The 24,255-nt window shown below is 45.8% G+C and overlaps 2 protein-coding genes across 15 annotated transcripts in view; one reads left to right on the top strand and one right to left on the bottom strand.

Moving 5' to 3' along the window:
* prdm6 (PR domain containing 6) overlaps positions 1 to 15,601 on the top strand; it is a 26,536-nt gene extending 10,935 nt beyond the window's left edge. For all 3 annotated transcript variants that reach the window (XM_054773550.1, XM_054773551.1, XM_054773552.1), the window contains 5 exons: positions 2,826 to 2,953; positions 12,426 to 12,550; positions 12,640 to 12,991; positions 14,120 to 14,296; positions 14,727 to 15,601. In XM_054773550.1, the coding sequence (XP_054629525.1) occupies positions 2,826 to 2,953; positions 12,426 to 12,550; positions 12,640 to 12,991; positions 14,120 to 14,296; positions 14,727 to 14,841 (897 nt within the window). In that variant the 3' untranslated portion in view covers positions 14,842 to 15,601. The remainder of the gene's footprint in view (positions 1 to 2,825; positions 2,954 to 12,425; positions 12,551 to 12,639; positions 12,992 to 14,119; positions 14,297 to 14,726) is intronic.
* On the bottom strand, positions 13,963 to 24,128 carry cep120 (centrosomal protein 120). Of its 12 annotated transcripts, none has more exons than XM_054773539.1 (22): positions 23,896 to 24,128; positions 23,342 to 23,614; positions 23,192 to 23,265; positions 22,761 to 22,917; positions 22,553 to 22,667; positions 22,339 to 22,477; positions 22,089 to 22,261; positions 21,817 to 22,014; positions 21,525 to 21,755; positions 20,633 to 20,846; positions 20,316 to 20,472; positions 20,078 to 20,227; positions 19,833 to 20,015; positions 19,654 to 19,744; positions 19,383 to 19,532; positions 19,136 to 19,282; positions 18,931 to 19,023; positions 18,684 to 18,839; positions 18,498 to 18,620; positions 18,293 to 18,391; positions 16,175 to 16,320; positions 13,963 to 16,111 (listed from the first exon to the last, which is right to left on the bottom strand). In XM_054773539.1, exons 2-22 carry the CDS (start codon positions 23,428 to 23,430, stop codon positions 15,898 to 15,900), a joined length of 3,099 nt encoding a protein of 1,032 aa, XP_054629514.1. In that variant the 5' UTR covers positions 23,431 to 23,614; positions 23,896 to 24,128; the 3' UTR covers positions 13,963 to 15,897. The 12 variants fall into 12 exon arrangements, with proteins under 12 accessions (XP_054629514.1, XP_054629513.1, XP_054629516.1 ...); XM_054773538.1 differs by having other exon boundaries at positions 13,966 to 16,111; positions 18,684 to 18,845; positions 20,316 to 20,469; XM_054773541.1 differs by having other exon boundaries at positions 13,966 to 16,111; positions 18,684 to 18,845; positions 20,078 to 20,203.
* Between the last annotated feature and the right edge of the window lie 127 nt (positions 24,129 to 24,255).

Raw genomic sequence — 24,255 nt, forward strand, 5'->3', positions numbered from 1 at the left:
GCATCATGCTAAAGGTCGCTCAGACGTCATTTGACCGGACATCAGTCTCGGGTGGGGGGGGGTTGGCAGGAGGTTGTGAGAGGAGTGTCAGAGGTCAAGTCGGGCGGGGGTGGCGTGCTCCTCCTGTCAGCGTCTGTTCTTCAAACTGAGAACATAAAGATTTGAGTGACAGCTGCAGCACAAGACCCGCCCACTTAGATATGATGTCATTACTGTCATGTGTTATGTTTCGCCCCCAGAGGCCATGTGTATTACACACACTGTACTACCAGGAAGGATACTGGGCTAGATGTACTGTAGTACTTATTGAAGTACTGATGCAAGTATTCCACAGCTGGTGGTTGCAGTGACGTGATTGGCTAAGAGCAGTCTGTAGGCGGCGGCCATTAAGTGAGTGATTTTGTTTGGCCAGGGAGCGGAGGTTGTTGATGCGCTGCCAAACAGGAAGTGACACGTGTGTGCTAGCCAATCAGGAAGCTTGTCTGAAGGTGTTAATGATGATGCAGCGAGGAGCCGTGCTAGCACGGGATAAAACAATGTTAGCATCAGCAGTGCAAACAGGAAGAGGAGGAGACGTCCTTTAGTGCCGTACGTCACGTGGCGGCACCGTTGCAGTCATGTCTTTGGTGAAGCATGCGGGCCAGAAACAACACAGGACTTTTTATGGCGAGCTCCTCCTCCTTTTACTTTGAAAGAAGACGACATTTCTGGTGGACCCGGAGCGGAGAAGTTCCAGGGAAAACACATGAAACTGTCACGGCTCTGACCCGGTCCTGCGAGTCTGGGCCGAGCTGTCGTGAAGGCGGCGGCAAAGAAAGCAAAGCTTCATCGGCGCAGCTTGAGGCGAAATATTTTGTTAGCGTGAGGCCCGTGAGGATTCCCAGAACTCTACCGGGCCTGTCGGACTCTCGTATTCCGGATCATAAAGCAGATTTTATTTGTTAATGTTCCATCCGTCAGCACGTCTGCACGGAACCACACTTTATTAAAGACCGCAATGACATCATGGCCGTCTGAGGGCAGAGGTCACCAGCTTTTATTGTGAAAGAGTCCCGGTTCTTGTGTGAAGCGTGGCATGTGTGTAGGTGGTGCTGTTGTTACCAAACCTTAGGAAGCTTTACGGTTGCCATGGTAATGCTGAAGAAGAACTTTAAGTGCCATTGGTCCGGTTGCCCCCCCCCCCCCCCCCCTTCATGGTGTAGTTGTTGTGTGAGAAAGCAGTGATCTCCACATGCAGCCCACGACTGGCTTCTCCAAATATTATGGGATGTCTGGCCCATTATCAGCCTGCTGATTGATGAGGCGGCTCGCTGAGAACGCTGACGCGCTCGCATGTGGAGGTCCAGACTGTTGGTTCTGTTGGTTCTGCTCAACGTGCTGAAGATAAATGTGCAAAGTCCCCACCCCCCCAGCTTTAACCGGACCTTCCTTTCACACCAACACAACTTTGTCATGACAGGAACACCCGCTAAATGGTGTGGATCAGGTTTGAAACCAGGTCTGAAGTACATGTGAAGACAGTGTGAAGAGAATGTGGAGCCAGTAGGAAGGAATGAGATGTGAAGCCACATGGCTGCATTGTGTGAATGAGATGTGACTGGTGTGTGTTTTCATCATACTGGTGTGTTTGTGTTTGTGTGTGTGTGTGTGTGTGTGTACCAGTGAAGGAGGGAGAGGAGGAGTCGAGGAGGTGATGAAGAGAGCAGATAACGGTAGAATTAGTGACTGTCATTGATTAGCTGTAGAAGACAAGCGTGGCGTCATTGATCTTCTCTCAGGAAGAGTTTTCCTGGATTTGGACTGAAGAAGAAGAAACAACATTGGAGCAGAAGAAGCTTGATCTTGTCTGCACACACACACACACACCACCCGACTGGCAACACACACAAGACCGCCTTTGATGCTAAGCTAATGCTAAGCTAATGCTGGGTGATGATGTGATGCGCTCCAGAAGTTACCTTTTATCAGCTCATAGATGACATGTGAGGCGTTTAGGTGCTAAGGACCTTTGAGTGCTGCATTAGTGACTTTTTATACACGTGTGTGCTGATAACACACACACACACACACACACACACACACACACACACACACACACACACACACACACATGTTCTTGTGTGGTCGCTTTGTAAGTCAAACAAGAAGAATTTAGTGAGTGACAAAGTGGTCACATGGTTTACTCTTTAGAGGTTAGTGTGACCTTCACACTTTCCACACGCCTTTCATCACTAAAGTGTACTACACATGTACACACACTACATCATTCTTACTACACACCTTGGTACTGTGTACTACACATGTACACACACTACATCATTCTTACTACACACCTTGGTACTGTGTACTACACATGTACACACACTACATCATTCTTACTACACACCTTGGTACTGTGTACTACACATGTACACACACTACATCATTCTTACTACACACCTTGGTACTGTGTACTACACATGTACACACACTACATCATTCTTACTACAGTACTGTGTACTACCACACATTCTCCATCAGTCATCCTGCTGCGCCTTCATCACACCATGGCAGGAAGCTGTGTACACCATCCAACGTGTACTTAAAGTACTTGATGTCATCCTAGCCCTTTGTCATACTTGCTGTATGTACAAGTACACACAAGTACATACTGGACATCAAGGACTTGAAGAATGAGTAGCGATACAGGAAAAGGATATCCTGTAAATACAAATACTTGTTATGTTATGAAACAATATAAGCGCAAAGTACTTTATGATCATGAAGGATTGTGTAGATATGAAAGTACTTCGTCATACCTTCATCAAGTACCTTTTGTGTTGCAGATTTACGACTCGGAGGGAACCTTGTTGCACTTTCTGGACGGCAACGACCCGTCCAAGTCCAGTTGGATGCGCTACATCCGCTGTGCACGACACTGTGCTGAGCAGAACATGATGGTGGTGCAGTACAGGTACACATGCTTACTACTACACGCTTACTACACACTTAATACACGCTTACTACACACTTAATACACACTACTACACACTTAATACACACTTAATACACGCTTACTACACACTTACTACACACTACTACACACTTACTACACGCTTACTACACACTACTACACGCTTACTACACACTTAATACACGCTTACTACACACTTACTACACGCTTAATACACACTTAATACACACTTAATACACACTTAATACACGCTTACTACACACTTAATACACACTTAATACACGCTTACTACACACTTACTACACGCTTAATACACACTTAATACACACTTAATACACACTTAATACACGCTTACTACACACTTAATACACACTACTACACACTTAATACACGCTTACTACACACTTAATACACACTTAATACACGCTTACTACACACTTACTACACACTTAATACACACTTAATACACACTTAATACACACTTAATACACGCTTACTACACACTTACTACACGCTTAATAAGCACTTAATACACACTTAATACACACTTAATACACGCTTACTACACACTTAATACACACTACTACACACTTAATACACACTTAATACACACTTAATACACACTTAATACACGCTTACTACACACTTAATACACACTTAATACACGCTTACTACACGCTTACTACACACTTAATACACGCTTAATACACACTTAATACACGCTTACTACACACTTAATACACGCTTACTACACTCTTACTACACGCTTACTACACACTTAATACACGCTTACTACACACTTAATACACGCTTACTACACACTATTACACGCTTACTACACACTACTACACGCTTAATACACACTTAATACACGCTTACTACACACTTATTACACACTTAATACACGCTTACTACACGCTTAATACACACTTACTACACGCTTACTACACACTACTACACGCTTACTACACACTACTACACGCTTAATACACGCTTACTACACACTTACTACACGCTTACTACACACTTAATACACACTTAATACACGCTTACTACACACTTAATACACGCTTACTACACACTACTACACGCTTAATACACACTTAATACACGCTTACTACACACTTATTACACACTTAATACACACTTAATACACACTTAATACACGCTTACTACACGCTTAATACACGCTTACTACACGCTTACTACACACTACTACACGCTTACTACACACTACTACACACTTACTACACACTACTACACACTTACTACACGCTTACTACACACTACTACACGCTTACTACACACTACTACGTGCTTACTACACGCTTAATACACGCTTACTACACATTACTACACGCTTAATACACACTTAATACACGCTTACTACACACTTACTACACACTACTACACACTTACTACACACTACTACACACTACTACACACTTACTACACACTACTACACACTTACTACACGCTTACTACACACTACTACACGCTTACTACACACTTACTACACACTTAATACACACTTAACACACGCTTACTACACACTTAATACACACTTAATACACGCTTACTACACACTTAATACACACTTAATACACACTTAATACACGCTTACTACACACTACTACACGCTTAATACACACTTAATACACGCTTACTACACACTTACTACACACTACTACACACTTACTACACGCTTACTACACACTACTACACGCTTACTACACACTACTACACGCTTAATACACACTTAATACACGCTTACTACACACTTAATACACACTTAATACACACTTAATACACGCTTACTACACACTTAATACACACTTAATACACGCTTACTACACACTTAATACACGCTTACTACACACTATTACACGCTTACTACACACTTAATACACGCTTACTACACACTTAATACACGCTTACTACACACTACTACACGCTTAATACACACTTAATACACGCTTACTACACACTTATTACACACTTAATACACACTTAATACACACTTAATACACGCTTACTACACGCTTAATACACGCTTACTACACGCTTACTACACACTACTACACGCTTACTACACACTACTACACGCTTAATACACGCTTACTACACACTTACTACACGCTTACTACACACTTAATACACACTTAATACACGCTTACTACACACTTAATACACGCTTACTACACACTACTACACGCTTAATACACACTTACTACACGCTTACTACACACTTATTACACACTTAATACACACTTAATACACGCTTACTACACACTACTACACGCTTACTACACACTACTACACGCTTAATACACGCTTACTACATGCTTACTACACACTACTACACGCTTACTACACACTACTACACGCTTAATACACGCTTACTACACGCTTACTACACACTACTACACGCTTACTACACACTTAATACACGCTTACTACACACTTAATACACACTACTACACACTTAATACACACTTAATACACGCTTACTACACACTTACTACACACTTAATACACACTTAATACACACTTAATACACACTTAATACACGCTTACTACACACTTACTACACGCTTAATAAGCACTTAATACACACTTAATACACACTTAATACACGCTTACTACACACTTAATACACACTACTACACACTTAATACACACTTAATACACACTTAATACACACTTAATACACGCTTACTACACACTTAATACACACTTAATACACGCTTACTACACGCTTACTACACACTTAATACACGCTTAATACACACTTAATACACGCTTACTACACACTTAATACACGCTTACTACACTCTTACTACACGCTTACTACACACTTAATACACGCTTACTACACACTTAATACACGCTTACTACACACTATTACACGCTTACTACACACTACTACACGCTTAATACACACTTAATACACGCTTACTACACACTTATTACACACTTAATACACGCTTACTACACGCTTAATACACACTTACTACACGCTTACTACACACTACTACACGCTTACTACACACTACTACACGCTTAATACACGCTTACTACACACTTACTACACGCTTACTACACACTTAATACACACTTAATACACGCTTACTACACACTTAATACACGCTTACTACACACTACTACACGCTTAATACACACTTAATACACGCTTACTACACACTTATTACACACTTAATACACACTTAATACACACTTAATACACGCTTACTACACGCTTAATACACGCTTACTACACGCTTACTACACACTACTACACGCTTACTACACACTACTACACACTTACTACACACTACTACACACTTACTACACGCTTACTACACACTACTACACGCTTACTACACACTACTACGTGCTTACTACACGCTTAATACACGCTTACTACACATTACTACACGCTTAATACACACTTAATACACGCTTACTACACACTTACTACACACTACTACACACTTACTACACACTACTACACACTACTACACACTTACTACACACTACTACACACTTACTACACGCTTACTACACACTACTACACGCTTACTACACACTTACTACACACTTAATACACACTTAACACACGCTTACTACACACTTAATACACACTTAATACACGCTTACTACACACTTAATACACACTTAATACACACTTAATACACGCTTACTACACACTACTACACGCTTAATACACACTTAATACACGCTTACTACACACTTACTACACACTACTACACACTTACTACACGCTTACTACACACTACTACACGCTTACTACACACTACTACACGCTTAATACACACTTAATACACGCTTACTACACACTTAATACACACTTAATACACACTTAATACACGCTTACTACACACTTAATACACACTTAATACACGCTTACTACACACTTAATACACGCTTACTACACACTATTACACGCTTACTACACACTTAATACACGCTTACTACACACTTAATACACGCTTACTACACACTACTACACGCTTAATACACACTTAATACACGCTTACTACACACTTATTACACACTTAATACACACTTAATACACACTTAATACACGCTTACTACACGCTTAATACACGCTTACTACACGCTTACTACACACTACTACACGCTTACTACACACTACTACACGCTTAATACACGCTTACTACACACTTACTACACGCTTACTACACACTTAATACACACTTAATACACGCTTACTACACACTTAATACACGCTTACTACACACTACTACACGCTTAATACACACTTACTACACGCTTACTACACACTTATTACACACTTAATACACACTTAATACACGCTTACTACACACTACTACACGCTTACTACACACTACTACACGCTTAATACACGCTTACTACATGCTTACTACACACTACTACACGCTTACTACACACTACTACACGCTTAATACACGCTTACTACACGCTTACTACACACTACTACACGCTTACTACACACTTAATACACGCTTACTACACACTTAATACACGCTTACTACACACTTACTACACACTACTACACACTTACTACACGCTTAATACACGCTTACTACACGCTTACTACACACTACTACACGCTTACTACACACTACTACACGCTTCATACACGCTTACTACACACTTAATACACACTTAATACACGCTTACTACACACTTAAAACACGCTTACTACACACTTAATACACGCTTACTACACACTTACTACACACTACTACACGCTTACTACACACTACTACACGCTTAATACACGCTTACTACACACTTAATACACACTTAATACACGCTTACTACACACTTAAAACACGCTTACTACACACTTAATACACGCTTACTACACATTACTACACGCTTAATACACACTTAATACACGCTTACTACACACTTACTACACACTACTACACACTTACTACACGCTTACTACACACTACTACACGCTTACTACACACTTACTACACACTTAATACACACTTAATACACGCTTACTACACACTTAATACACGCTTACTACACACTTACTACACGCTTACTACACACTTAATACACGCTTACTACACACTACTACACGCTTACTACACACTAAATACACGCTTACTACACACTACTACACGCTTAATACACACTTAATACACGCTTACTACACACTTACTACACACTACTACACACTTAATACACGCTTACTACACACTTACTACACGCTTACTACACACTTAAAACACGCTTACTACACACTTAATACACGCTTACTACACACTTAATACACGCTTACTACACACTTACTACACACTACTACACACTTAATACACGCTTACTACACACTTACTACACGCTTACTACACGCTTAATACACACTTAATACACCTTTACTACACACTTACTACACACTACTACACACTTACTACACACTTAATACACACTTAATACACACTTAATACACGCTTACTACACACTTAATACACGCTTACTACACACTACTACACGCTTACTACACACTTAATACACACTTAATACACGCTTACTACACACTACTACACGCTTACTACACACTTAATACATGCTTACTACACACTTACTACGCGCTTACTACACACTTAATACATGCTTACTACACACTTACTACACGCTTACTACACACTACTACACGCTTACTACACACTTAATACACATTTAATACACACTTAATACACGCTTACTACACACTTACTACACACTACTACACGCTTACGACACACTTAATACACACTTAATACACACTACTACACGCTTACTACACACTACACACTTAATACACGCTTACTACACACTTACTACACGCTTACTACACACTTACTACACGCTTACTACACACTACTACACGCTTACTACACACTTAATACACGCTTACTACACTCACACTCAACTCAATGCACACTCAATACACACTCAATGCACACCCAATGCACACTTAATACACTTACACACTTAATACACACTCAATACATACTCAATGCACACTCAATGCACACCCAATGCACACACAATGCACACTCAATGCACACTCAATGCACACCCAATGCACACTTAATACACACTCAATACACACTCAATGCACACCCAATGCACACTCAATGCACACTCAATGCACACTTAATACACTCAATGCACACTCAATACACACTCAATACAGTCAATGCACACCCAATGCACACTCAATGCACTCAATGCACACCCAATGCACACTCAATGCACACTCAATACACACTCAATACACACTCAGTACACACTCAATGCACACCCAATGCACACTCAATGCACACTCAATGCACACTTAATACACTCAATGCACACTCAATACACACTCAATACACTCAATGCACACCCAATGCACACTCAATGCACACTTAATACACTTACACATTTAATGCACACTCAATGCACACTCAATGCACACCCAATGCACACTCAATGCACACTTAATACACACTCAATACACACTCAATACATGCTCAATGCACACTCAATGCACACTCAATGCACACTTAATACATACTCAATGCACACTCAATGCACACTCAATGCACACCCAATGCACACTCAATACACACTTAATACACTTACACATTTAATGCACACTCAATGCACACTCAATGCACACTCTACATTCTCAATGCACACCCAATGCACACCCAATACACACTCAATGCACACTTAATACACACTCAATACACACTCAATACATGCTCAATGCACACTCAATGCACACTCAATGCACACCCAATGCACACTCAATACACACTTAATACACTTACACATTTAATGCACACTCAATGCACACTCAATACACACTCAATACACACTCAATGCACACTTAATACATTTACACACTCAATGCACACTCAATGCACACTTAATACACTTACACACTCAATACACACTCTACATACTCAATGCACACCCAATGCACACTCAATGCACACTTAATACACACTCAATACACACTCAATACATGCTCAATGCACACTCAATGCACAGTCAATGCACACTTAATACATACTCAATGCACACTTAATGCACACTCAATACACACTTAATGCACACTCAATACACACTTAATACACACTCAATACATACTCAATACACACTCAATGCACACCCAATGCACACCCAATGCACACTCAATGCACACTCAATACACAGCCAATGCACACTCAATGCACACTTAATACACACTCAATAAATACTCAATGCACACTCAATGCACACCCAATGCACACTCAATGCACACCTAATACATTTACACACTCAATACATACTCAATACACACTCAATGCACACTTAATACACTCACACACTTAATACACACTCAATACACACTCAATACATACTCAATGCACACTCAATGCACACTCAATGCACACCCAATGCACACTCAATGCACACTCAATACACACTCAATGCACACCCAATGCACACTCATTGCACACTTAATACACTTACACACTCAATACACACTCAGTGCACACCCAATGCACACTTAATACACTTACACACTCAATACATACTCAATACACACTCAATGCACACTTAATACACTCACACTTAATACACACTCAATACACACTCAATGCACACCCAATGCACACTCAATACATACTCAATGCACACTCAATGCACACCCAATGCACACTCAATGCACACTCAATGCACACCCAATGCACACTTAATACACACGCAATACACACTCAATGCACACCCAATGCACACTCAATGCACACTCAATGCACACTTAATACACTCAATGCACACTCAATACACACTCAATACACTCAATGCACACCCAATGCACACTCAATGCACACTCAATGCACACCCAATGCACACTCAATGCGCACTCAATGCACACTCAATACACACTCAGTGCACAGTCAATGCACACCCAATGCACACTCATTGCACACTTAATACACTTACACACTCAATACACACTCAATGCACACCCAATGCACACTTAATACACTTACACACTTAATACACACTCAATACATACTCAATGGACACCCAATGCACACTTAATACACACTCAATACACACTCAATGCACACTTAATACACACTCAATACACACTCTATGCACACTCAATACATACTCAATGCACACTCAATACACACTCAATGCACACTTAATACACTTACACACTCAATACATACTCAATAAACACTCAGTGCACACCCAATGCACACTTAATACACACTCAATGCACACTTAATACACTTACACACTCAATACACACTCAATGCACCCTTAATACACACTCAATACATACTCAATGCACACTCAGTACACACTCAATGCACGCTTAATACACTTACACACTCATTACACACTCAATACACACTCAATAAACACTCAGTGCACACCCAATGCACACTTAATACTCACTCAATACACACTCAATACATACTCAATGCACACTCAATGCACACTCAATACAAACTCAATGCACACTTAATACACTTACACACTCAATACACACTCAATAAACACTCAGTGCACATCCAATGCACACTTAATACTCACTCAATACACACTCAATACATACTCAATGCACACTCAATACACACCCAATGCACACCCAATGCACACTTAATACACTTATACACTCAATACATACTCAATGCACACTCAATGCACACCCAATGCACACTCAATGCACACTTAACACACTTACACACTCAATACACACTCAATAAACACTCAGTGCACACCCAATGCACACTTAATACTCACTCAATACACACTCAATACATACTCAATGCACACTCAATACACACTCAATACACACCCAATGCACACTTAATACACTTACACACTTAATACACACTCAATACACACTCAATGCACACCCAATGCACACTTAATACACTCAATGCACACTCAATGCACACTTAATACACTCAATGCACACTCAATACACACTCAATACACACTCAAGACACTCAATGCACACCCAATGCACACTCAATGCAAACTTAATACACTTACACATTCAATACACACTTAATACACTTACACACTCAATGCACACTCAGTGCACACTGAGGTCACCACTGGTACACACTTAGTGCACATCTGCCATTGTTTGTTAGCTGTGCTCCCAAGGTGATGATGTTGCCAGCAGAGGTCACGCCCCCTGTGGGAGGCAGCAGAGCAGGCGTGTTTGTTTTTCATACCTGATGAAAGAGTGTGTAGCACCACCCGCCTGCAGCTAGCTGTGGGAGGTCGGGGTGTGTTTGATTTACAGCACGGCCCCGCCCCTGCTGGGAAAATAAAAGCCCTTCTTGGTCGCCGTGTTTTCCATCATCCTTCTTGCTACACAAACACACAATGACGGTGCGTGTGCGTGTGCGTGCGCGTGCGCGTGCGCGTGCGTCAGGGCGAGCATCTTCTACCGTGCGTGCATGGACATCCCACGAGGAAGTGAGCTGCTGGTGTGGTACAACGACTCCTACACGTCCTTCTTTGGCATCCCGCTGCAGTGCGTGGCTCAGGATGAAAACTGTGAGATGAAACTTCTTCCTGTCTTTGCTTCTACGTCACATGACACACAGGAACAGGAAGCCAGCAAAGTGTGTGCTTGTGCTCCGCAGTGAACGTTCCCGCCTCGGTGGCGGAGGCCATGACCCGGCAGGAGAGCTTCTCAGCCTTCAACAAGAACGGCAAGCCATCGTCCTCTGTGGCCGTGCGCTCCATGGTCTTTCCCCAGTCTCCCTGCACCAGAACCTTCTCCATGCTGGACAAGACCGGATCCGCCTTCCACTCCGATTCCTCCTTTGGCCAGCTGGGCTCCAAGAACCAGCGAGTTCTGGCCAGCCCGACTTCCACCAGCCAACTCAGCAGCGAGTTCAGCGACTGGCACCTTTGGAAGTGCGGACAATGCTTCAAGACCTTCACGCAAAGGATCCTGCTGCAGATGCACGTGTGCCCCCAGAACCCTGACAGGTCAGAACCACACACACACACACACACACACACACACACACACACTCTCCAACGCTAATTTATGATGTCAACATAATGCTAACCAAACCCTAACACGACCACTAACACAGACCCCAATGCACCTCCCCCCAACTCTAACCTCAACCAACACTGTCTTTGATCATGCAGGGGAAACGTGCACATGGAACATACAGTATACTCTGTGTGTGTGTGGGGGGGGGTAATAAATCAGGGTGGTGGTCAGTGAGAAATTCTGGTTGTCAGGGTGATGGGCGGGGCCGCCACGTGTCACATGGTCAATAAAGAAATACTGAGGCCAAGAAAAATGTGTGCTGGATGTGTGTGGGGGTGGGGGTGGGGGTGGGGGTGTGATGCCAACAGTGCTATTTTATGGAGAGCAGCTGAGTACTAACTCCTCTTAGGAGTCATGCAGGACTGGACCTGCTGGACCAAAGCCTCTCATCTGTGTCGCACTTCTTGGGGGTCCAGGTTGGACAGGAAGTGAGCGGGGGGGTGTTGTCATAGCTGATAGGAGGTTCTGATGGTTCTTCATGAGGGCACCGGTGGAGATGTTCCTTCATTCAATGGAGATGTCAACACGGCAGTGATGGAAGATGACGTGTGTGTTCACACTCGCTGATTGTTTATTGATGAGCTGGCGCGCACACGCTCTGCTCAGCTGTTTGTGTTGTTGTTAGCTAGCAGCGATGTTAGCATGTTAGTTAGCTGCATTGCTACGTTGCTGTTGGTGCTTTGTGTGTGTTATTCCGTGCCCCCCCCATACTGTAATAAACAATAAGCAGGCGTTCATCTCCCCTCCCCCGCCCTAATAAATCAAATCCTCCCATTCATCACGTTAAAGTATTCACGATCGATGGCGCTCTTCATAGAAAAGCAGCTAATAAATAGCGTCTCGGCCCGCTGAGGCGTCAACTTATAGAGCGCCGTCTGATAAATGACCCCCCCCCACCTCAACATCTTTTTGTGTGTAAAACTGCAAGTGAGGATATTCCACTTTTATGATTATGATTTACTGTACACGAGGACATCTCTCCTCCAATCAGCTGCCTTGTTTCCCACAGGACTGCAATCTATGTGTGGCTTCATTGTGTGTGCGCGTGTGTGCAGGCCGTACCAGTGTGGACATTGTTCGCTGTCCTTCTCGCAGCCGTCAGAGTTGAGGAACCACGTGGTGACGCATTCCAGCGACCGCCCCTTTAAGTGCGGCTACTGCGGCCGCGCCTTCGCCGGCGCCACCACGCTAAACAACCACATCCGCACACACACGGGAGAAAAACCCTTCAAGTACGTAACCGTGACTACACACACACACCTGTCAATCACTCATTGATCTCACTCATGAGCTTTGTCATCACATGACCTCTGACCCCTCACCTTCCCACCGCTGTCACTTACACCTCCTTTTCCCGCCTTGCTATGCTTAGCATAGCGCTAAACACACGCACACTTCATACACCACCTATGTACTCTACTACTACTACAGTACTTCATCACATCAACTAATACTACATCATTACACAAATACTACTAGGCATTACGAAGTAGTACTACGTGAGTAAAGAACAAAGGTAGTACTACATGGTGACATGAAGTAGTACTACGTGAGCAGTGTAGTGATACTAAGAATCCTGATAGATCGTTCATGTAGTGTTAGAGTTTGACAGCTGTGTGTGTGTGTGCGTGTGTGTGTGCGTGTGTGTGTGTGCGCGTGCAGGTGTGAGCGTTGTGATCGCAGCTTCACGCAGGCGACGCAGCTGAGTCGCCATCAGCGCCTTCCTAACGAGTGCAAACCAGCGAGTGAAGGCGGCGAGTCCATCGAGGTGGACTAGAAGAGGCCAGAAACGACTCGACAACGACGAGTCTCCTGTACGCGTCAAGCGGTGAGGCCAAAGGTGGCGGCCGTATGACAAACACGAGCTTCCTCTTCCTTTCTTCTCACCGCCATCGTGGTTCTTGGCTTTTCTATCCGCCGTTCTTTGGCCGAGTGCTCAACGGACCGACGTTCTGCCAAAGTGTGCGATCAACCAACTAGCAGCGCCATCGTGTGGCGTGGAGGCCACGCAGCTTTCATCAGTGGAGCCTCCTCTCAACAAACCAAAGATTGTTCCACTTGCAGCCTGAACCACCAAAGAAAACTTTCAACAATACCAAAAAAAGCCAAAGGAGGCGGAGACCAAAGCAAACACGCTCTTCGGGGGGCGGAGCTTGATTGAGCAAGCGAATATTTATGTTGTTCAAGCACTTTGACGAAAGTTATTTAACGTTTTGGCTTCACTTCCACCACAAAAAGCACACTTCACACGCCAAAGTTGACATTTTGTGCCTGACAATTTTGAAAAGAAGAAACCAAAAGCTTTAACGACGCTAAAAAGCAACACTTACGTTAAAAGTCATCGTGAACTGTTGGTGTCATCCACACGTCGTGTTCCTTTACGGACTTACCCGCGTCAGCAAGACACGTGGCCAGCTGATAAGCAAACAAGTGTTGATGCTCACGTTTGCATGAGTGGAAGAATAAAGTCAGGTCCTCGTTGAAAATAAAGACTAGTCGACTCAATGAAAATATTTTTTTTTTTACAAAACCACTACCACCACGCGCACAGGCTCACGTGAGGCTGCAGCACCGCCTGGCGGCCGACTCTTGTATGACACTGCTTTCTACACGTTGGTAGTCATGTGACAGGGAGACGCATACCAACAACGTAAGAGTCTACATTTACGGAAATATGATCTAAAACCACACAAACATTTGATAAGTATCATTTGGTGTTACATTAGCTTAGCATCGCGCAGCTAGCGCTCGCCTCCTAAACTAGCTAACATAATTAGCAGAGGCGCTAGCTAGCCATCATGTTTCAGTCCTGCTCAGTGCTTCCTGGTCCAGGTCACGGCGGATTGGCCGTGGTTCTGCCCGCCATGGCGTCCTGGATCTGCCTGTTGAGCTCGGAGATGATGCGGTCCTCGTGGGTGTAGACGCCCGTCCTCAGCAGCGTGTCCCGCTCCTCTAACAGGCGGGACAGGTGCTCGTCGGCGCTGTCGCTCAGGATGGGGGCGGGTTCCACAGGTCCGTCGCCCTGCTGCTGCTGCTGCTGCTTGAACCTGACGAGGAAGGTTGATGACGTCAAAGACGACAAATCACGACGCTAGCACGCTAGCGCTCACCTGTTGACTTGGTTCCTGATGTCCCCCAGTTCCTGTCTGTCCTGTCGGACCGCCTCTTTCTCCTCTGTTGCTAGGTAACGCAGCCTCATGGCGTCCAGCTCCGCCTGCTGCTTCTTCAGACGCGTCATGGCGTTTTCCTGCTCTCGCTGTGCACACACACACACAGTCACCCGGGAGTATTGAGAAGGTGGAGCTGTGGGCGGGGCTTCCTAAGCGAGTGATTAATAGCTTGACAGTCGCACTTTGTTTTTGTTTTAATTTTTACAGGAAAACCTCCGTGAGAAAAATGCAGCGGGAACTGAAGAATTCTCACGCTGACCAAAGGCAACAAGAAAAAGACGTCCAAGTCGTATTTCTGTTGTCTCGCTCGCTCTGCCTTCGCCGCGCTCGTCCATCAAATAAAACAAACATCTCCGCTTTCACCGCCAAAGCGTCCGTTTGACTTGACACTCCGAGAATGTCACGAGCGGGACAAACGAGGACGCTGGCGGCGGTGTCAACTTGGGGGAGGGGGGTACAGGAGCTATGAGGAGAGCCGTGCTCCACGTGCACGTGTGTTGACACAAGCGGCGTCCCCCGAGGCCCATTAGTGAGCGCTTTCCGGCTAATTGCTGCAATAACAAACACGCCAAAGACTCCAAGGACGTGTCCTCCATTACGAGGACAAAGGGAAAAGCACTAAAAGTCATTCTTCTCTTTAAAACACCTTCAGCGTAAGACCCAGAGCAGGGGTGCTCACACTTTTTTAGCCTGGGGGCCACTTTTAAAATGACCAAGTCCCAAAGATCTACCTACTACTATAAATATAGAAATATATACTTAAGTCAAGGCAACATATTGAAAAGGTTTCACCAATGGGCACATTTTTAATGTCATCATGAAATAATAGTTTAAGAAGCCAACGTGTAGAAAACACTGATTTCTGTAGTAGAGTTCATGACGCCAAGCAAAGCCAGTCAACAATACACTTTTTTTCTACGTAGCTAGCCGCTACAAGTGAACAGATAACTTTAGTTATATAGACATCTTAGCACAGAGTTAGTTCATCCATCATCACAATCATAAAGATGAAAGTTGCATCTTCGTGTTAGCTTGAAACGCTGCGGGGGAGCGAGCGCCAATCAGGAGGGGAGCTTAATGTCAGCTGACTGATGACATATGACAACTACAAAGTGACGTTTACGCCATCGACCCAAACTACCTTGGCGATCTACGGGTAGCTCGCCATCGACGTAATGGCCCCCCCGATATAGTGTATACTACCCAGAGCACACTACATAGTGCATAGAATGAAGTGTGCACTATGAAGTGTACACTATGGACTGATAGTATGAAGTGTATACTTCCTAGTGCACACTATGAAGCATGTACTACTCAGTACACACTATATATTGGATAGTATGAAGTGGGTACTACATAGTGTACAGTGTAAAGTGTGTACTGTCAAGTGCGCACTACAAACTATCAAGTGTGTATATAGTACTCATAACATGCACACCACCACCAAGTGTGTACTAGTGTGTCTTTATTAAATACTATGAAGTGTGTACTACCAATTGCATCATATGAAGCATGTACAACAAGATGTATACAGTGATCTGAGTACTACAGAGTGTGTACTATTTATTGCATACCATCAAGTGTGTACTACCAGGTGCTTAGTAAGTAGCATGTACTACAAAATGCATTTTAGAAAGTGCACAATACAAAGTGCATACTGCAAAGTGTGTACTACGAAGTGTGTCCCACCAAGTGAACAGTGTGTAGTACACACAAGAAACAAAGTACGACAAAGTGTGTCCATTATTTATTGCACACTATGTAGTATGCAGAATGAAGTGCATACTACAAACTATAAAGTGTGTACCATCAAGTGCACAATATGTAGTATGAAGTGCATACCTACTACAATGTGTACTAGCAAGTGTGCAGTAAATGCACTACTACTGAGTAGACACTACATAGTGCATACTACATAGTACAAAGTGTGTCCACCAATGCTATGACGTGCACGCTACAGTGTGTACTAGGTAGTGTACACTCCCACTACTAGAAAGCAGTAGCGTAGTACGAAGTACACATGCGTATGTACAGTATAGTGTGTAGTAGAGTGAGTACTTGTTTGAAGCGTGCCAGCTCCTTGAGGGCGCGGCCCCACTGTTGCTTGTAGTGGAGTTTGGACTTGGTGGTGGACTCCAACTTCCTCTCCAGCTCCACCTTGGACACGACGACGACATCATCAAGAAGAAGAGGAAGAGGAAGAAGAAGAAGAAGACGGTGGTCCTGTGCTGCTGCTTGGGATGCAGTAGAAGATGGTGTTTACCTTCTCCAGGGTGAGGATGTTGATCTCAGACTGCAGACGTACTTCAGGTCTGACGTTCTGCTGCTCCTTGTAGACGTGGAAGTCTTTCTCCACTTGCTTGTAGCGGCTCTCTGCGTCTGACAACTGACACGCTCACGCTCACAACTTCTTCTTCTTCTGATGGACGTGTCTGAGGCGTGGGCGTACCTGCTTGAGCAGGCGCGTGTGCTCCTCCTCCATCAGGCGGACTTTGTCTCTCTCCAGCGCCACCCGGTGGTCGCACTCCAGCTGCAACCTCCTGCTCTTCTCCTGAAGCTCCTTCTGGTTGAGGTTGTGCTCGGCCAGCAGGTCACGCTGCAGCCTCTGCGTCTGACAGCCGACATCAGTCAGCGTCTGACAGCGCTCGTGGGGCATGAAATATGAAGTAGGAGAAGGACGAGGAGGAGGAGGTCACCTTGAGCGTGGCCTCGGTCAGATGTTTGTCCTTCTTCTCCAGATCAGCCAAGGTCGTCTGAAGCTGCTCCTCCAAGCGACTGCACTCCATCTCCTACATCAGCATACTTTTATGAGCAGGACTTCTCCACGTCACAACTTCATGTATAGCACATGACTTCCCAAAGACATGTGGTTCAGCTAACACTTCACAGGTAACTGATTACTTGGTATTCTAGTACTGGAAGTACTGCAGTACACGATGATTGGTAGCAGCAGCTGACCTTCCTGTTGACCAAAGCTTCCCTCTCACGCTCACGTCGCATCCACTCCTCCGCCAGCGCTTGCATGTGAATCCTCTCCTTCCTCCTCAGCTGCACACATGACAACACGTGTCACATGACCACATGCACATGTGCGACAACACGTGACGTTTGTGACGGATGCTTGGTCACATGACAGTCCTGGCATCACCTGATCATTGAAGTCGTCCTCCTGCTTCTCCTTCCACAGCTCCAGCTCGAGGGCCTTGTGGTACTCCAGGGTGTCGCGTGGGCCCGGGGGAAGCAAGGGCGGGGCTGCCACAGGGGGCGTGGATGTTTGTAGAGGAACTGCAGGTTCACTCTGCTGAGAGGAAGACAACCTCCATCACATCTGTGGCACGCACGCACACGCACGCACACACACACGCACGCACACACACACGCACACGCACGCACGCACGCACACACGCACACACACGCACCTTGGTGGACTGGGACACGGGAATGTGTTGGACGTTGACCAGTCCAAAGTCATCCAGCGTCGCCACGTAGTTCAACTCTGCCACTTTCTGGCTGGACGTGTCCAAAGAAGAGGAGCAGATGTTTTGGTGTCCACAGGGGGGCAGCAGAAGCACGCGGTGAGCAGTGAGTGTCCTCTGACCTCTGAGTACTGAAGAAGGGGACACGGTCCTGGTGGGTTTGGCGCCAGCCTGTCTCTCCCGTGTCCGCCAGGTGTCGGGTCCTCTCTGCGGCGAGCAGGCTAGACAGCTGGAGCGAGGCTCGTCCAATCAGGTGGTCCCTGCTGCTGGCGTCCTTGTGCCAGAGCTCCAACACCAGTGCCACCCTGTGTGAGAACAACATTTGCTGACAGTGCTAATGGTGTGGCTACGTGGGGGGCGTGGCTACCTGAGGAAGGTGTTGTGGAGCTGCTGCGGCACGGTGGCGAAGTTGAAGCTACAGTAGGAGTGCGGCAGCGACACCTTCGTGTTCCTGTGCAGCTCCACCGGGTGGCTCGTCATGACGGGCGACGTGCTGCCGAAAAACGGGTACAAGTACCTGGCGAGGTCAAGATGCTCCAGTTGAGGGCGTGTCCTGGGAACAGGGAAGGTGGGCGGGCACGGTGAGAAGCTGTGAAACATCTCACCTGAGTGTCGCTGCGATGGGGTGTGAGAGGCCGAGGTCGCTGAGGCTGCACAGGTCCAAGGAGAAGCAGTAGTGATGCGCTGAAGGGGGGATGGACACTTTGGGAGCCCCACCCTCCGTTTCTGGTTGACTGGGGGCAGGGGTGGCCATGTTGTCTGCTGGACAAACAACCAACCGCTGTCACTTCCTGTTATCTGTGGTAACATAGCCAGTGCCCGCAAGGCATGCTGGGTAAGCCAGTGGCAACATCACGACAACGTGAGATACTACCTCCACGTTCTCATGATGCAAACCAAAAAGCTCCGCCCCCGAGCGCACCTGGACGAGCTGTCGTGTCTTTAGCTTCCTGCCGATGCTCCGCCTCCTTGTCCACGCATGAGGAAGGATGGGCGGGGGGAGGAGACGGCGACGCACCGGGAGCGTTTCGGACGGGAGTTGAAGTGGCGACTTGTTCCTCGGCGGGAGGGGCCATGACCAGACCGGGCAGAGGAGGGGCGGGGATTGTCTTACTTGCGTCTTCATTGGCCAATGGCTGCAGGAAGACAAAGTCAATGATTCAGGTTGAATTTATATCAGGGGGGCCACACGGATGTTTTTATAGACAAAAAGAGTTGAAGAAAAGTAAAAATGAGCAGTGATTTGACAAGAATCAGACTTGGAACGGAACTCAACTAAACTAAAGTGGTCATTTCACGACAATCACATGATCCATAACAATGGATCCATAACCATGTCATCTTACGTAATAACACCATCACGTTGAAATATTCACTTTGATCAAAAGTCACATGATTATGACAAGCAAGCCAACAAATAAGAGTTTTTGGAACATTTGGTTGCCGTGACGTTTGGAGAATAAATCCAAATATTACAGCAATAAAGTCATCATTAATAAGAAGATAATTAAGATAAGTTCATTCATGAAATGAAAAGATTAATAAGATCATGAATCATTAAAAACCACTACAGCAGAAAAGGGAAAAACAGCAGTTGTTTTACCAGAACAAAGGTGCGAGTATCAAGCGCAAAAGATCGTATTCTAAGGAGAACAAAAACTGGCAATTTTACAAAAATAAACGTGTAATATGAGGAAAAATAATGTCATTTTAGCAGCATAGAGGTCAAATATTACAGAAAAAAGCTAGTTTTTAAGTCGTAATATTTATTCTCATCATATTACAGGAATAAAGTCTAAAGTCTGTTCATCTACCTGCAGCGCCGGCGGGACGTCCTCCTGGCGAAGGGTCACGGCCACGCTGACGTTGGGCCGCAGGTCGGTGGGCTGAGGCGGCAGCGTGTGTCTGATGAGGGCGGGGGGGTGCAGAGCGAACACGCCCTCCACCGTCGCCGCCCTCCTCGCCAGATCCGTGGCGAGAGCGGCCAGTGTGGCCAGGGGGACGTCGGCGCTCCCGAGCGAGTGCGTCCCGCAGCACAGGTGGATCTGAGGGCACGGCAGGTGAGCTTGTGGGGGCGCACTCTAGTGGCGAGAGGTCCTGACTTACCTGTAGAGATGGCTGCTGGGACAGGAAGCGGCGCAGGACACGCTCGCTGCTGCGGATGCGCACGGAGGCGCGCTCGGGCTGGAAGTCGGGGGCGAGAAGGTTCTGGAAAGGCTCGCTGGTGATGTCGTTGCCCAGTAAGGTGTAGAAGAAGAAGAAGCTGGAGCCCTCTGCCGACAGCTTCATCGTGCTGGGGATGAGCTGCACACACCACACACGCTTAGGCGGGGGCAGGTCAAGGACCAGGGGTCGTAGTGGACGGGGGCCGTGCTGACCTGTTCCAGCTTGGAGGCGAACGCCACGGTGACGGACAGCACGAACATGTCAGCCGCCGCGTCAGCCGCTCCCACCTGGTGGTAGCCCTTCTCCGGTACCAGAACCACCTCCAGTTTGTCCATCAGCTGCCGGGCGGCTGGTGGGTGGTCTCCATGGTGGGCTGCTGGGGGCTCTGGTGGGAGACCAGCAGGACTTTCAAACAAGAAGAAGCTCCAATAAACGTCAACAAGAAACGAGACAACGGCGGACCTTGTCTGGGCGGGTCCTTCTTGGGCTTGGGGGACGTCAGCGGGGAGGACCCCCCGTCGTTCTCCAGCACCATGCTGAGGAGCAGCGAGGGCTTCTTCTTGGTGTACTTACTGCTCAGCAGGGGGTACCAGCGAGGCTCCTGGCGGGGGAACAAAGCAGGTAGCGTTCAAAGAAAAAGCCACAGCGTCCCCTCCGAGGACGGTGGCCAGCTGACCTGAGGGACTTCCTGGACAGATCTGAGGTCCAGGACGATGTAGCCGACACTTTCCCTGCTGCCTTTGCTGGAGTCCACGGCAAAGCAATGGAGCTTGATGGGAGTTCTCTGCAGTCTGCACGCAAAAGTTATCATCCGTCAGTCAAGCTGTGGTTCTGGTGGTCACCGGAAAAGGAGGCGAGGATGAAGATGGCGTCCGTTCACACACCTGTGTTGGTGCAGCATCTTGCGGTCTAGCTCCCACGCCAGCTCCGTGCTGAACTGAGGCTGGTCCAGGTGGTCCACCGGGTCCGTGGTCAGCTGCTCTCCGTCGAAGCTGGCCTGAACCTCCAGGCTGAGCTGCGAGCACTTTGGGAAGTCTCGACCTGCAAAAACACAATCTTTTGCACTGAAAGGTCATGTTGCCGTGTGTCCGACAACACGCAACAACACACGCGCACACACACACACGACCCAAAAGCACAAACGCCACAAAACACATGCAAAGCAAAAATGATGCAAATGCCTAAAACAAAAACTCAAAAAGAAGTGCATGAGAGAAATGCTGCAAGTTCACAGAACAAAAAGGAAGTTAGCCAGGCTACCAGGAAGTTAGCCTGGGTACCACAAAGTTAGTCATGCCACCAAAAAGTTACCCACTCAACCAAGAAGCTAGCCAGGCCACCAGAAAGTTAGTCAAGCTCCAAGGAGTGTCAGACCTGAGGGACATTTGTCTGTTGAGACGTGAGATATCATATTTTACAGCAGGCAATTTTTACGACTGTAAGAAAGACGTCAATAAAAACGTACCTTTTCGTGACACCAACGTTCTCATGGGCATCACGTTCAAGTTCTAATGAATGTCTGGCGCCCTGGGTAGCATGGCGAGCATTTCTCATTTGCAGCAGCTTTCTTTATTGTTTGGATTTTGTAGAGTTTATGCATCTGCAGCATTTCTAATTGGAAAGCAGCTCCCTTTGCGGTTGCTTTTAGTTTTGGATCAACTGTTGTTTGTGTTTGGTCGTTGCTGCGCCCCCCGTCGGCCACCGTAGTCACGTAACATGCTGAAAATCAATCAGCTTCCTTAAAAAGCGCAGATAAATTGATTTCATTGACGCCACAAACAACTAGTTGAGCTTTTGAGTGTGACTTTATGGTGAACAAGATGAAATAACATTTAGTTGAAGCGGTATAGAAAATGGATGGATTAACTGTAGTTTCTTTAAAAGAGCGGTAAAGTTTTTTTTCGCGTTGCGAGTATTATTAAGTCGCAGTTTTCCACTAAAAGCAACAATACGGCTACAAAAGTAAAGTCATTGTTCATTAAGTGTTTTCCTTACTATCGAGTGACTGCTGACGCTCACCTTCCAGGATGGACAAAACGATGAGAAGTTGCTCACTTTTCGGAGACATGTCGACATTTGGACGAGAAGAAAGTCTTCAACCTTAAAGTCCGCACGTTGATGACGTTAAACCGTCGCCGAACAGGAGAAATGTCTGAAAAGTTTCTTGTCCTTCGCTCGGGACGTAAATTGCCGCTTTGTTGTCAAGCTTTGGCGCCACCATTTTAGTTTTAAAAGCGGAAGTCAGGTAGGAAGGAAGCGCTCTGCCGGAGGCAGACCTCTGCTGGATGGGAGTGGAACTGCAGCCGCACTGTCGCACAATGCAGCGCTGTACACACATCATTGACCCCACAGAAAACATAAAATATGAATACTAGTGTA

The sequence above is a fragment of the Dunckerocampus dactyliophorus genome, chromosome 4 (genome assembly GCF_027744805.1).
Source record: "Dunckerocampus dactyliophorus isolate RoL2022-P2 chromosome 4, RoL_Ddac_1.1, whole genome shotgun sequence".
Taxonomy (NCBI): domain Eukaryota; kingdom Metazoa; phylum Chordata; class Actinopteri; order Syngnathiformes; family Syngnathidae; genus Dunckerocampus; species Dunckerocampus dactyliophorus.